The sequence below is a fragment of the Aricia agestis genome, chromosome 6 (genome assembly GCF_905147365.1).
Source record: "Aricia agestis chromosome 6, ilAriAges1.1, whole genome shotgun sequence".
Taxonomy (NCBI): Eukaryota; Metazoa; Arthropoda; class Insecta; order Lepidoptera; family Lycaenidae; genus Aricia; species Aricia agestis.
Window position 1 is genome coordinate 18,431,636 of NC_056411.1, and position 14,471 is coordinate 18,446,106.

The 14,471-nt window shown below is 40.6% G+C and overlaps 1 protein-coding gene and 1 long non-coding RNA gene across 2 annotated transcripts in view; one reads left to right on the forward strand and one right to left on the reverse strand.

The window, feature by feature from the left end:
• Window positions 1-470: 470 nt before the first annotated feature.
• Window positions 471-7,310, forward strand: LOC121727716. Its single transcript, XR_006035714.1, has 3 exons — window positions 471-934; window positions 5,850-5,851; window positions 7,300-7,310. It is a non-coding gene; the product is annotated as an uncharacterized LOC121727716 (long non-coding RNA).
• The window catches only part of LOC121727715 (RRP12-like protein), a 29,610-nt gene continuing 20,244 nt past the window's right edge, over window positions 5,106-14,471 (reverse strand). The window contains exons 18-20 of the mRNA XM_042115694.1: window positions 6,896-7,055; window positions 5,875-6,012; window positions 5,106-5,246 (exon numbers count right to left, since the gene is read on the reverse strand). Coding sequence (XP_041971628.1) covers window positions 5,165-5,246; window positions 5,875-6,012; window positions 6,896-7,055 — 380 coding nt within the window. The 3' untranslated portion in view covers window positions 5,106-5,164. The remainder of the gene's footprint in view (window positions 5,247-5,874; window positions 6,013-6,895; window positions 7,056-14,471) is intronic.

Consider the following 14,471-nt stretch of genomic DNA (forward strand, 5'->3'; position numbering starts at 1 on the left):
CAGGTTCCCGTCGGGGTGTAACATCGGTCTCGTCGGGGTGGAGGTGTGGGTCAAGGTGCGGCATAGGCGGTGCAGCGAGTGCCAGTCATCGCTGGCGTCCATAATGCGCCGGGACCAGGCGGCCGCATTATGTTCCCGTAGCTGACTCCTGACTTGTTCGGTGAGGCGGTTGACCTCAGTCTTTAACTGAGGGCAACGAGTCGCTTGCCAGCGCCTACGCAGCCGCTTCTTCTCCTGGATAAGAGCGGCTATGTGGCGCGGCAAAGCGTATCGCTTCCAGCTGTGGCTGGTGGCTGGCTGAGAGGCCGCTTCCATAGCGGTGGTGATGGAGGCGGTGATCTGCTGCGTAAGGTTCTCCACGTCTTCCGCAGAGACCACCGGAAAATTGGGGGTAGAGTTGTGGAGGTACTGGGAAAATACCTCCCAGTCACGGGCGGAATGGCCACGGGCGCGGCGCTCACAATCGCCAGCACTGGGAGGTGATCAGAGCCGTAGGCCTCCTCGAGGACCTCCTGCTCGAAGTTCCCCGGGAGGCGGTGGATGATGGCGACGTCCAGTACATCCGGTGAGTGGGTGGGGCACTCGGGGTAGTGGGTAGGCCCATAAGTACCCCCACTACGCTGTACCCTGCGCGCTCAGCGTCGTCGAAGAGGCGGTTGCCGTCTCGGTTGGTGGTACGCGAGCCCCAGCCCGGGTGCTTGCAGTTGAGGTCCCCCGCGATCACAGTCGGCTCTTCCGAAAGGAGCCGGTGGATCTCGGAGGGGTCCAACCGCATATGCGGGGGCTTGTAGCACGCGTACTGGTGCGTGGCAGTGGAGCCAAGCATAAGCTCGACGCCGAGCGCGTGGAAAGAGGCAATCTCCGGATCCGGGAGACGCTGGTGAAGCAGGCTACGTCTGACGAGGACAGCAAGGCCTCGACAGGAAACAGATCCGTCTACGTAGTCCTGCCTGTATGTATGATAGCCCGGGAAGGCCAGGCGATCACGGGGGGAGAGGTGAGTCTCACCGATGAGGGCGACGTCAACCTCATAGGACCTCAAGAGGTGCAGGAGCAGCGGTCTTTTCCCCCGGATGCCTCTGGCGTTCCAATGGACCACTCTTAGGCTCTTTGGGGCGTTGGGGTCCATTGGGAAATTAGGGCGGTGATAATGGCGGCTGCTGCGGGGAATGCCTGCTGAAGGGTTGTCAGGGTATCCTCCCCGGCTTGGATCCTAGAATAGGCGTCCATGGCCAGGAAGAGCAGCTGCTGGATGAGCTGAAAAACTGACAACCCTGCAAGGTTGTCTGGGCCCGTCGGTGTACGCCCCTGGGCGGGCATCGGGGCGCCGGGAGTGCGAGCTGGGCGAGCAATATCGCCGATATCGGAGGCCCTTAGGGTACGCCCGCGTGAGGGCTAGCGGTGTGCGGGTGCGGGGGCGGTCGCGGGGGCTGCGGGGGCAGCGCCTCTGACGGCCCTGGTAGCGGCGGAGTCGTCCTCAGGCGCCCTAGGGGCGCGGGGCGCGCGGAGTGCGTGGGGTGCGCGGTGGGCGTTGTGGCCGCGGGTGAGCCACGGCCGTGTCCTCGCGGTCAGAAGCGGGGGGCGCCGACATCTCCAACTCGGAGTCAGTCGGCGCAGCCGATGAAGTGGTGGACCTCACCCTCTTCCTGATGCGCACCCTCTTCTTCTTCGGCCTCTGCTCCTGGGCCGTCGAAGAGGTGCGGCGGGGGGTGGGGTCGTTGGCCTCCGCCATGAGTGAAGTGGCGGTAGGCGGGGGCGGGGGTATCTCCTGCTCCGGGACAGAAGGTGCAGTGTCAGGGTGGCTAGGGCGGGTAGGGCGGGCGGCACCGGTTCTGGAAACCGTGCCAGCCTGCCTATTGCGCGCCTCGGCGATGTACACCGGGCACTTTTTGCTGTTGGCTGCATGCGGCCCTTTACAATTGGCGCACATCGGCCTCTCGGTGCGGGGTACGGGGCAGTCGCGGGCAAGATGCTCTCCAGCACAACGCACACAGGTCAGTGGCCGGTGGCAGTTCATGCTGGAGTGCCGGAATTGTTGGCAGCGGTGACACTGGGCGGGGTTTCCTCTCCCTCGCCAGGCGGTGATTTTGATTCCCGGCATACAAAGCAACTGCGTCACTTCGTATATGCCGGGAGAGGCGGTGCACGCGTTCGGGGGCCGAACGGGAGCTGGACCTCGATGAGGTCGTGCTCCGGGACGACGATCCCGAGGCGTCGCGGGAGCGGCCGCGCGGGTCGCGGCTCATAGGCCGCGGTTCGCGATCGGCCCTCACAAAAGAAGCACAACACTAAGTGTCACTGTCACATATCAGCAGCATAGCTAGTCACTACTGTTTTAAAAAAAGGCGTGTACTCACGTACTGGTCTGGTGGTCACTGCACTGAGTGTACTTCACGTCGCCACAATACTACACGCACACTCAGGGTAGCTGGCTCCCCGTGACCCCAACGCCGAAATAAAATTCCAGCTGGAGATCAGGGACAGGGCAGCACCCAGCAAGGCGACAATCCGTCCACTATTTCGCGAGAAATAGCGGCAGGATATGTCGGCTGCTATAAGGGCTTACGAAAGCCTGTCACTGCGATCCCAGGTTTCAGCACTGCATCCACAGGTGGTTAAACACTGCATCCACAGGCGGTGACGCTCGGACGGGATCGGCACGGTCGCACAACTCGCGGGACGGTTACGACGTACGGAGCACGAAGAACACGGGTTGCGCGGGTGAGAGCCAGGCCAGTTTCTGTAATAATATTTACGTTGTAAATATTTCCTATTCGATTTTTTTCTCTTTCATGTTTTGTAAATATTCTTATCCCTTTCATTATGTCTCTCTCTAATGTGTAACAGCCAATAGAAATTAATCTTTTAACTTTTGTACAGACTTAGAATAATAATAATTATGTAAAATTTTTGTATATAAACCGCACATATTGTTCAATAAAGCACTTCAGTTCACCACAGTAAATCGAGTTTTACTCTTTACTCCTCCGACCTCTAGTGAACTCTTAGAGAGACCAACCGGTCCTCTAAAACTGAAAGAATTATTAAAATCGAACCAGTAGTTCCTGAGATTAGCGCGTTCAAACAAACAAACAAACTATTCCGCTATATAATACTAGACGTTCCGCGCGGCTTCGCCCGCGTAAATTAGATATTTCACAAAAAAATTAGTCCACAAAAAAAGCCTATGATCCTTCACGTGGTCTACTTCTTATCTGATCCAAATAACAGAAAAAAATCTCTAGTAGTTCGTGAGATAAGATAAGCCCTTTCAAATAATTTTTTTCCCCCGTTTTTTCCACATTTTCCTCTATTTCTTCGCTCCTATTAGTCTTAGCGTGATAAAATATAGCCGGCCTATAGCCTTTCTCGATAAATGGACTATTTAACATTGAAAGAATTTTTCAAAGCGGACCAGTAGTTCCTGAGATTAGCGCGTTCAAACAAACAAACAAACTATTCCGCTTTATAATATTAAAATATGCTTATAGCATTATTCGGAGATAAAAATTATCCTATACTGTCCCACAGCTGGGCAAAGGCCTCCCACAAGGTCTTCTATCTGTCTTGTTCTAACGTGGTAGGGTAGGCCACCTATAACAAGCGGCAAGCGAGTATTATCGTAAACGCCAACGCTACAAATGTATGGGATTTGACATTAGTATTCGCTAGCGAAGCAATGACTTATGTCAAATCGCATACATTTTGTTAGCGTTTACGATAATCGCTTGCCACTTGTCTACTAGGGCTGGTTTGTAGTTTATCTCGCCACATTTCGCCAGCAGTTAGGATAGTATAAGCTCTTAAAAAAACTATCCTATGTCACCTCCAGGACTTCATACTGTATACCACCTTGGACTCCTGTAAAATTGATTTTTTTACAAAATTTTATCAAAATCTGTTAGCGGTTTCAGTGTAAATGGGCGAATGTCAAAAGGCACAAAAACGAACAAACATTCATCATATTTATAATATTAATATGGAGAATTTTAATTATTCTCGCTACAAAATAGGTACGTGACGATCCTTTTTCAGGCAATGGTATGCCGTACTTATGTGGTATGTACCAGGTACCTCTATGAAATACCTATCCATATTTGTCAGAAGGCCCTTGTTGAAACATCTGGCTGGATAGTGGATGATGCATGCACCAGTATTTCCGGTATAATTTTCACAAAATTTATTTTTAGAATGTACAATAGTCTATAAGGCAGGCGCGGTCCGAAGGGGGGGGGGGTGACATGACCCCCCCCCCCCTCCCAAATCTAAGGATTCTCAAATTGAAAAATCTCAAAATGTTGCTAAATAATACAATAAAATTTCTAGCTATCCCCTAACCACCACTGCGTCCCACCTTAGACAGCTGTCAACCCAGAACCCTCCGAGGGCGCAGATAAAAAAAAAAATGTATAGTGACTAGTGAGTGACCCCCCCTCCCCCAAATTTCAGGGCTACCGCGCCTGCTACAAGGGGACTGCTATCTTTGCCTGGTACATTGGAAAAGTTTGTTAAGTCCTAATTACACTACTCGTCCCTTTCACTCGCTCGCGAAAACAACATAAATTTTTTATTTTGGTGTTTCGCGGATTTGTAAAAAGAAGATAGCGTTAAATTCTTACGCTAGTAAGAGACAAGGGCGTCGCCAGCCGATGGCGCAGGGGGCAAGTTGACTTTACCTACAACAGTCTACAATTCATACTTTACTCACTCTCTATATAAATGAGAAAAGTAGGTATGAATTGTAGGTAAAGTCGACAGCACATGAAGCTTTTCACTTGTACTACGAGCCTTACATCTATTACCAGATTTTAATATTATAGTGGTCGTTGTTTGCATTATATTTGGCAACTTTTTTAGTCTCTAGGGGGGGGGGGGGGGGGGGGCAGCTGCCCCTCCCTGCCTCCCGCCCCCCCTGGCGATGCCCTTGGTAAGAGACAAGTACCGATAGATTTCTATCAAAATAAGTGTATCTGGATGTTCAATGACCAGATCTGCTGTGTTTATTATATCAAATGGCTGCAAACCATTCAACTTTTTCTTACTATAGTCACAGAATACATATAGCTACAGTCGTAAATAAGGTGGGGTTATAAATATACAGCCAGTATTATAACATGTTTTATTTGATTTTAAATAAGTCACAATATAAGTTACACTGTACAGTCTATTTCTTCTTGGATATTTTCCCGCCTTTTGTCTTCGACTTGACTATCCCCTTGAACTGTTTCGTGTTGCCGGCCTTTTTCCTGTAAATTATAAATATGTATTTGTTGTATTGTATAAACAGTTTCCTTAATACTTAGTAACTATTAAGTTTACTTGTGCTAGCAGTTAAACATCTGCACTCAAAGAAATTTAATGATGATTAAAATTCAATTTAATAAAAAGTTTTCAACAGATAATAATGTGTAGGCACTGTGTAGGGATTATGTCTTTTGACATAATTAATTAATATTCGTCTCCAGAGTGCGACAGTTGAAGCAACAAATAATAATAATAATTTATATCCATAATAGAGGACATAGGATAGTTTTAGTTTTGAGAAAAGGCACGGTTCCCGCTTATTTTCGGCACAATGATGTTGCGGAAAACTTAGAACTTAGAAGTGTGTATAATTGGTAGGGTGTCTAAAGAATATATTATTGTGTTATGTTATTTACTAGCTATTTGACCGAGCTTTGCTCGGTATTCGATAAACCACGAATAAAATGACATTTTCTAAAAATGATTCCTAGCTAGATCGATTAATCGCCCCCAAAACCCTCTATATACTAAATTTCATGAAAATCGTTGGAGCCGATTCCGAGATTCCAATTAAATATATATATACAAGAATTTAAAGATATAAGATGTAATATAAATCAACAATTTTACCTCTTATTAAGGTTCTTCCTGGAGAGCGGCAGGTACGCGTAGGGGTCGTGTTTGCCCTTCTTCTTGATGTCACCTTTGGCCTTCTTGGACTTGTACTCCGAGCCGACTGACACCACTGATGCTGCTGAGCCGAGAGGCCTGGGAAACAAAATATTTTTATATTAAAAACCGGCCAAGTGCAAGTTGGACTCGCCCATGAAAGGTTCCGCAGGAGCAATAAGGTTTATTTTTATGAAATTAAAAGGTTTTTTCATTTCTTTTTATATTTCAGTTGATTTAATGAAAGTTAATGAAATTAAAAGGTTTTTTCATTTCTTTTTATATTTCAGTTGATTTAATGAAAGTTAATTTAAGGTTTACCATTTATGACGTATAAAATAACTACTTGCTAGATCTCGTTCAAACCAATTTTCGTTGGTAGTTTTTATAGTAATGTACATCATATATTTTTTTAGACTTATCATACCCCTACTTTAGAAGTTAGAGGGGGGAGGACACACAATTTACCACTTTGGAAGAGTCTCTCTCGCAAACTATTGAGGTTAAAAAAAATGATATTAGAATCCTCAATATGGTTTTTAAAGACCTATCCATAGATTACACACGCATAGGTTAGATGTTTTTTTTGTTTCAGTTGTGCCTACGAATATTAAAAACTAGTACCGCTCAGGGTCACCTAAATATTGCAAATGTACTGAAATGTGTACCTAAGGTACACTTTTTTGACCAGTATTGTGGAGCATGTTTTTTGACGGAGTTACTTTTCCTTAGTTTTTATCATTCGTAGAGTTGTGCCTATGGGGACCCCCAACATTTTTAATATTTTTTTATAGACTACATCAAGTTACCAAGTTTCAATAGTATAGCTCTTATAGTTTCGGAGAGAAGTAGCTGTGACATACGAACGGACGGACAGACAGACACACAGACAGACATGACGAATCTATAAGGGTTCCGTTTTTTTGCCATTTGGCTACAGAACCCTAAAAATATAAATCCGGCCATGATTCAAACTCCATACCTGTGAATACCCTTGCCACCGGCCTTGTATTTGGAGCCGACCGTAGCTGTGGAGGCGCGGCTTCGCGCGCTGCGGCCGCTCTTCACGCTGAGTATGTCGTCGTAACGCCGTTTGGCGCCGGGCTTGAGGAGTTTAGACGGCTTCTTGTCTTCTTCGTCGTCTGAAATGTTAAAATATGGTTGAAAATAACTACATAGATACAGACACTAATAAATAACCAAATACAGTTACGTTAGGTGTCGGAAAAACTAGATACAGATATGTTATGATACAGATTACAGATAATATGTTGAGTGTAAACTGTAAAGTTACTATGTTTCATATTTTTTGGAACGAAGTTCTTTATCGCGCGTTGCGCGCTTACAACTATAGCAAAAATGCTATAGTCGTTAGCCGTGTGGTAGGTGGTAGCGCGTGTTTCTCTCTCTCTCGCATTGAACAGTTTGGTGTAGTGACGTTTTATTTGAATGTATACAGGCTTTTTGTACCATCGAGGAAATTAATTCCTAGGCAGTTGACAGACCAACGTCATTTGGTCGAATCATGTCAATTCAATGTTAATTGTAATCAAAGACTTCTATTTAAACTGATGTAGACGGGCCATACGCACCAAATTGTCCGCCGTTCCAATAGAGCTAATTCACACCGTTACAGTCAGTCTTCACTGGCGCGCTGTACGCGACGGTCGTATGCGAGTGTGTACGGTTAGCAAATAAATTTTTAAAACAAACTTAGTTTTATTTTCAGATACTAATTAATGTAATCAAAGGGCAAAATGCTATCTTGTGTAAAAATAAAAAGATTTTGTAAAAAATATAATATAAATAAATCTTCAGGCCTTAACTTTCACAGGTAACTATCATAGTTGTTCACAATAGATGAATAATTTTTACCTGGCTACAACAAAGCAAAAAGTAAGAGTTATGTGTCTCACAGGCTATGTATGTATGTATGTTTGTATATGTTACCGTTAATTTACGTAAGCCAGTTAGAGTGAAAATTCACGCGGTATTCTGCAGATTTTCTGGGTGAGTAAGTTAAAGTGCAAAAAATTGATTCTATTCTTACATTACTAGACAATCTGCAGAATATCTAGGTAATCGGCAGTCTACCGACCATGCACGGTATGTTGCATAAAAGAGGTTCTTGTTTGAATAAATCATATTATTTAGTTGTAGGTATAGGGATTATTGAATATAATTTTTAGGACATTAACAAAGGAATAAAATATTAAAATTTAAGTAACTAAAATATTATTGCACTGATAAAATATAACAGATCAAATCAACTAGAAAAAAACAATAATAAACAATTAAAAACAGTCTAATGTTAGCCATACACGCAACGGTCTACCGGAGAGGTCTACCTGTGCAGGTATGCCTGCGCAAGTAAATCGGAATGTGTGTGGGAAATGGGAATAGGCCTGTGCAGTTGCTTGGACCTGCGCATTCGACCGGCGCAAAATCGAGAATCAATTCTTTCGAGTGACACCTGCGCAGGCATACCTGCATGTGACCCCTCCGGTAGACCGTAGCGTCTGTGGTAGTCATAACCTTCGTCTTGAGGTTCGAGCGCTTGGAGTCCCGCCACAAAGTGAATTTTAGCTCCTTTGTGGTGAGAGTCCCGACGCACCATCTACCGACCTTCGAGGAGGAAATCTGGCCGATCGGAGTCGTCTAAAGGAGGTTCCGAGGACGACTTCCGAATACGTCGCGCCCCACGTCGCAGACAATACGTGTTTAGTGTTTTAGTGTTAGTATTAGTTTTTAGTATAATTGTATGTATGTTAGTCTATAAGGTATTTATGCTATGGGCCAAGATGCCTGAGTTAAATAAATAAATAAAATAAGGTGCTAACATGCTTAAGTCAAAAATTTTTAGGACATAAACGAAGGAAGAGTTTAGCCTAGAATGTGAAAGAGTGACGTTAATGTGTTTTTATTAATTTCCTAAGATTGTTCTGGGTTTTTAATGTGTTTTATTGGTAAAATATTAACCATTGGATATTTATTATCATGCACAAGTATAGGCCACTGATACAACTTCCAGAAACGTTCCTTTTGTGTTCCCTTCTAAACACCATCGAAAGTTTTAGTAAAGCTTCTACCATTTTACTGAATCGACCGACTTGAGTCCTTGACTGCATTGACTTTTACTTTGACTTTGACTAGACTTTGGACTTTACTAAATAGAAAATCGATGCTAAAAATTGGTACAAGAACATAGTTTTGCCGCTACTTATTTGACACTTGCCATGGTTATATAGCCGAAGCGCCATAATAAGAAAAACATAAACAAAGGATAAAATATTCAATATTAACTTCAATGTTGTTGTTGTTGTTGTACTCCACTGATAAAATATAACAGACCAAATCGTCAAACATAGGAACAGAGGGGTGCAGTCCCAGCGAAGGAGCGTAACAAAAGTGTTTAGTTCACTGTCTTCCGCAATTCAACGATGTACTATCAGTGTAGTTGATTCCTAGGCAGATCGCGGACCTAAGTAATTTGGTCGCGTTTTATCATACCCATCCGACCGATGACAGCTAACATTGAATTGACATAATTCATATGACGTAGGCCCGTGAACTGCCTAGTAATCAATTTCCTCGATGGTACCATTCGTTACTATGCAAAGTAACTAGGTAAAGTACTTTTTTGGTTTAAATTTCTCACTTTACCGGATGGCAACAGGAAATCTGCTATCTGCTACCTGCAAAGGGCGTGCTATTAATTACCAGTTAATTGTAAGTTGTAGCTTACGTTTAAATATAATGTTTTTAATATTATTATTAAAAACATTATATTTAATAACGAATTTTTTTTCTTAATTTATAATAGACTTTTTTGCAGTCAGTACTTGCGGACGTTTATTTACGATCTTTCGGGGAGTTAGGGAGCATACCCATACTACGTGACCTACTTTTTAAGATTTTTTTACTCCCCCGCTCCCCCTGGTGACCACACGTAGTCAAGACCCCTTCAATTGTTCACGTGGTATTGACAAGAATCATTTTAATCATTTTGTAAGTAGAAAGAGTAATCTAGCAAATGAAAATAACTTGACTCATATTTGTGTTTATTAAATTATTTATAACAAACACTCTTTGCATGTTTATAATAACTAGATATCGCCCAATGGTCGAAATTTGACCTTAGTTTCAACGACATTAGGACTACTACCTATATTTTGTAAAAAATATTTGACTTTATCATTTTTTTTTCAACTCTTGTCTCTGGGACTCAGCTGATCTCAGACTAGCCGTGTAAGCATTGTCTAATTGTATCTAAGATTCAATAAAAAAAAAGATATAATTTACATTTTCAATTTGTCACCTTTCAACCTTTAGGGTCTGTGAGACTACAGCCACTTGTATTGACAATATATTTACTAATCTTATTCCAGACAAAAAAGAAATAATTAATAAGCTAAGTTCTGATCACTGTGGACAAATAGCCTCTTTTAATATCAAATGTGACAGTGATGCGAAGAAAAATCTTGTGTTTATTCCTGTGACCACAAAACGTATTGAGCAATTTAGAAGTAAATTAAATTCAAATATCCATTTATTGGACAGCTCACATAGCTCTGATGAAGCTTTTAATAAATTATTTAAGGTGATAAGAACTCAATTTAATTCAATATTTACTTCTAAAACGGTTAGAAACAGTAATAAAAAAACTAAATTTATTAATTGGGCAACAAAAGGAATAAAAATAAGTAGGAAAAGATTATATGACTTATATGATGAAAGGTGTATTAACAATAGTGAAGTATTTAAAGCATATGTTAGAAACTACTCAAAAACCTTCAGAAAAGTTTGTAAAGCTGCTAAAGCCCTATATATAAAAAATAAAATTAAAAACTCTAAAAATAAAATCAAAACAACATGGCAGGTAATAGCGGGTGAGACTGGAAATGTCACCTGTCGTAGCTCTGATTTTGAACTATACTTTGAAAATAAAAAGATTACTAATGATCAAGAAGTTGCGACGGTCTTTGAAAAGTTTTTTGCTGACATTCCGGTCTCAACGACAAAAAATTTAAATTCTTCGTCTGAAGCTGCCGAAAAGCTACTCAGAGACAATGTAAAGGAATGTGATGTCAATTTTAAGTTTAGAGAAATTAACCCCAGAGATATTATTGATACCTTTAAATTGTTGAGTATCAAAAATACTGCTGATCTCTGGGGCATGTCCACAAAAATTATTAAATCAATAATTGACATCGTAGCTCCTCATTTAGCAATGATTTTCAATGACTGTATAAAAAATGGTGTTTTTCCTGACTTAATGAAGCATAGCAAGATTGTTCCTTTATTCAAAGCCGGAACTAAATCGGATCCCACGAATTTCAGGCCTATATCAATTCTACCGACCTTTAGTAAAATATTTGAAAAAATTATTTTAAAACAATTACTAGTACATTTTAATTCTAATAATTTATTACATGATAATCAATACGGATTTACTAAGGGTCGATCCACAACGGATGCTGGTATAGGACTCCTTTGCAGTATTTTTGAGGCTTGGGAGGAGTCGCAGGATGCCTTAGGTGTTTTTTGCGATCTCTCCAAAGCCTTCGATTGTGTTGAGCATGCTACATTGATCAGGAAATTGCGCCACTACGGAATTAAAGACTCTGCTCTCAGCCTTTTGACTTCTTACCTTAAAAATAGGACTCAAAGGGTTGAGGTTAATAGTAAAAGGTCCAAAGGAACCAAAATAGAATTAGGTGTCCCACAGGGATCTATATTAGGCCCATTTCTTTTTCTCATCTATATAAATGACTTACCTTATCTAGTTAAGGATAATAATAATGAGATAGTGCTTTTTGCTGATGACACTTCACTTATTTTTAAAGTGAAGCGACAACAGTCGAACTACGACGAGGTAAACAGTGCTCTCTCAAAAATAGTACATTGGTTTAATGTTAATAACTTACTTTTAAATTCTAGTAAAACAAAATGTATAAAGTTTACTTTGCCCAATGTTAGGCAAGTCCAAACCAATGTAGTATTAAATGATGAGAAGATGAATTTGGTAGACAACACTGTATTCTTAGGTATTACACTTGATAGTAAATTACAGTGGGGTCCTCACATTGTTAATCTTGCAGGTAGGCTCAGTTCTGCAGCATATGCAGTCAGAAAAATTAGGGAAATTTCTGACGAAGATACGGCACGATTAGTATATTTTAGTTATTTTCATAGTAGGATGTCATATGGAATCCTTTTATGGGGAAACGCTGCCGACATTAATACAATATTTGTGCTGCAGAAGCGAGCCATACGTTCTATTTATAAAATGTCTGCTTTAGAATCTCTGAGAGATAAATTTAAAGAAATTGGTATTCTAACTGTTGCTTCTCAATACATTTTGGATAATGTAATATATGTTAGAAAAAATATAATTAAATTTAAAGTTAAAAGTGACATTCACTCTAGGAATACTAGAAATAAGCACAAGCTAGATATGCCGGTGATCAGACTTAGTAAAGTCAGTAAATCTTTTAAAGGTCAATGTATACGCCTTTACAACAAAATCCCAGAAAATGTTCAAAATCTTTCCATTAATAAATTTAAAAAAGTAGTTAAAGAACGTTTGTGTGCCAAAGTCTATTATAAGGTCAATGATTTCATAAACGATGGCACACCTTGGGAGTAGGATGGCTTCTTGCAAGGCTACTTCTTCATTATTATAGGACTTACAATTATGTATGTGGATATTGTATATAATATTTAGTTACAAAATTGTAAACTTTATTTTAAAAGATTAATTTTTTCTCACTTTTTTTGGTAAAAAAGTGGGCCCCGTGCGAGTTTCTTACGCCGGTTCTTCTCGCCGGGTTAGTTCCCGAACCGGTGGTAGGCATCATGTAGGACTTTCTGAAAACATTTATTTTAAATTTATTCAGAAATAAAACAATTTTGATTTGATTTGATTTGATTCAACAGACTTCAACCATAAATAAAAGAGTATAATTTGTATGTATAGGCTTATCACTCAAAAATCTGTCATCTTTCCTAGTGTGTGTGTTGTAGTGTGTGTAATGTTTTATTTGTTTAAAAAATGTATGATAAAATCATAATTTTACAATAATATTAGCTCGATGCACTCCTTCACCATATAAACTATAACTGTGCAAAATGTAATTTACCTACGTTTCCCAAAAGTTTTCGTCAAAAGTGATACAAAGTTTTTCGCTTGCGTATTAAATATAAATATATAGATAATTATTACTACTTACTTAGTTAAATATGGGAATAAAAAACGATCACCAAACCATACTTTGATACCCAATAGTTTGCCAAAAAGAAAATATACTTGAGACCCAATATTTAAGATAATATTATATTTTATGCTATATAAGGTGTAACAAAACTATGTGATACTTTAGGATGTGTACGTGTTCCTTATTGTGATTTTACTGTGAAAGTAGCAGCGCTGAATGAGCAAAAAATTTTTTTTACTTTTGTATGAGCATTGGGCAAGCGCCCCAGTGTAACGAGTCTCTTAGATTAAAAAAAATAAAAATATAATAATAGTCTAAAATTACAATAGAACAATCAGAGAAATTAATTTTTAGGCAGATGGCGGATCTAAGTTATTTGGTCGCGTTTAAAGTTAAACCCAACCGACAGATCAAAATTAACATTGAATTGATATGATCCGACTACATGACGTTGTTCTGTCAACTACCTAGGATTTAGGATTCAATTTCCTCGATGGCACATACTAGCTATTTTAGTCACGATTGTAGTTCAAATTGTAATCGAACACCAAATATAATAAATGATCACCAAGCTTTACAGCTTCATCAAACTTCAAAATGCCTGACAAGTGACAGAAGTGCCTGTTTTTTAGTGGCTGTTGGCTATAGCATATAAATAACCATAATAAATGCCAGTGTCAAGTATTAAATTGTGAGAAAAAAAATTCGTATGACGTTTCTCGCGTCGAAATTGACTACATGACAAAACTCTAGACCCACTCCCCCCTCTTGTGACCGAGCGTAGTATTTTGAAGACCCGTCCCTTAATGGGTCACGTAGTATAGGTATGTTCCCTTACGCTTGCGTTCGGTATTATACCGAACACCATATACCATCCTTGTCACTCTTGTTACAAAATAATATTGGCATCTCGCCCTTGACTACGAAGATACATTTTTGTTTGTGTGTGTAATGTTTTGAGTGTATTGTTTTAGGATTGCTTTTCAAATGTCATTTCGTAGAGTATGGCATGTCTACCTCAGTTTAAATAGAAGTCTTTGATTGTAATCTGTCGGCTGGATTTGACGTAACACGATTTGACAAACTACGTAGGTCCCCCATCTGCCTAGGAATCAACTTCTATGATAGTACATAAGAAATAATAAACTTTAACTTCGTTCCAACCGGGTGTCCCTTGACACCTCTCAAGTTTTTCTTTTTATTAGATTAGATTAGCCGCCAATTCGTCTAGCTCTGTTCGTTACATCATTGATCATACATGTCGCTGGCTTGCGAGAAGATAGACGCAACTAAAAATTATTGATTTTAGAGAATTTTTAATTTTTTTGCAAATATTTTTTA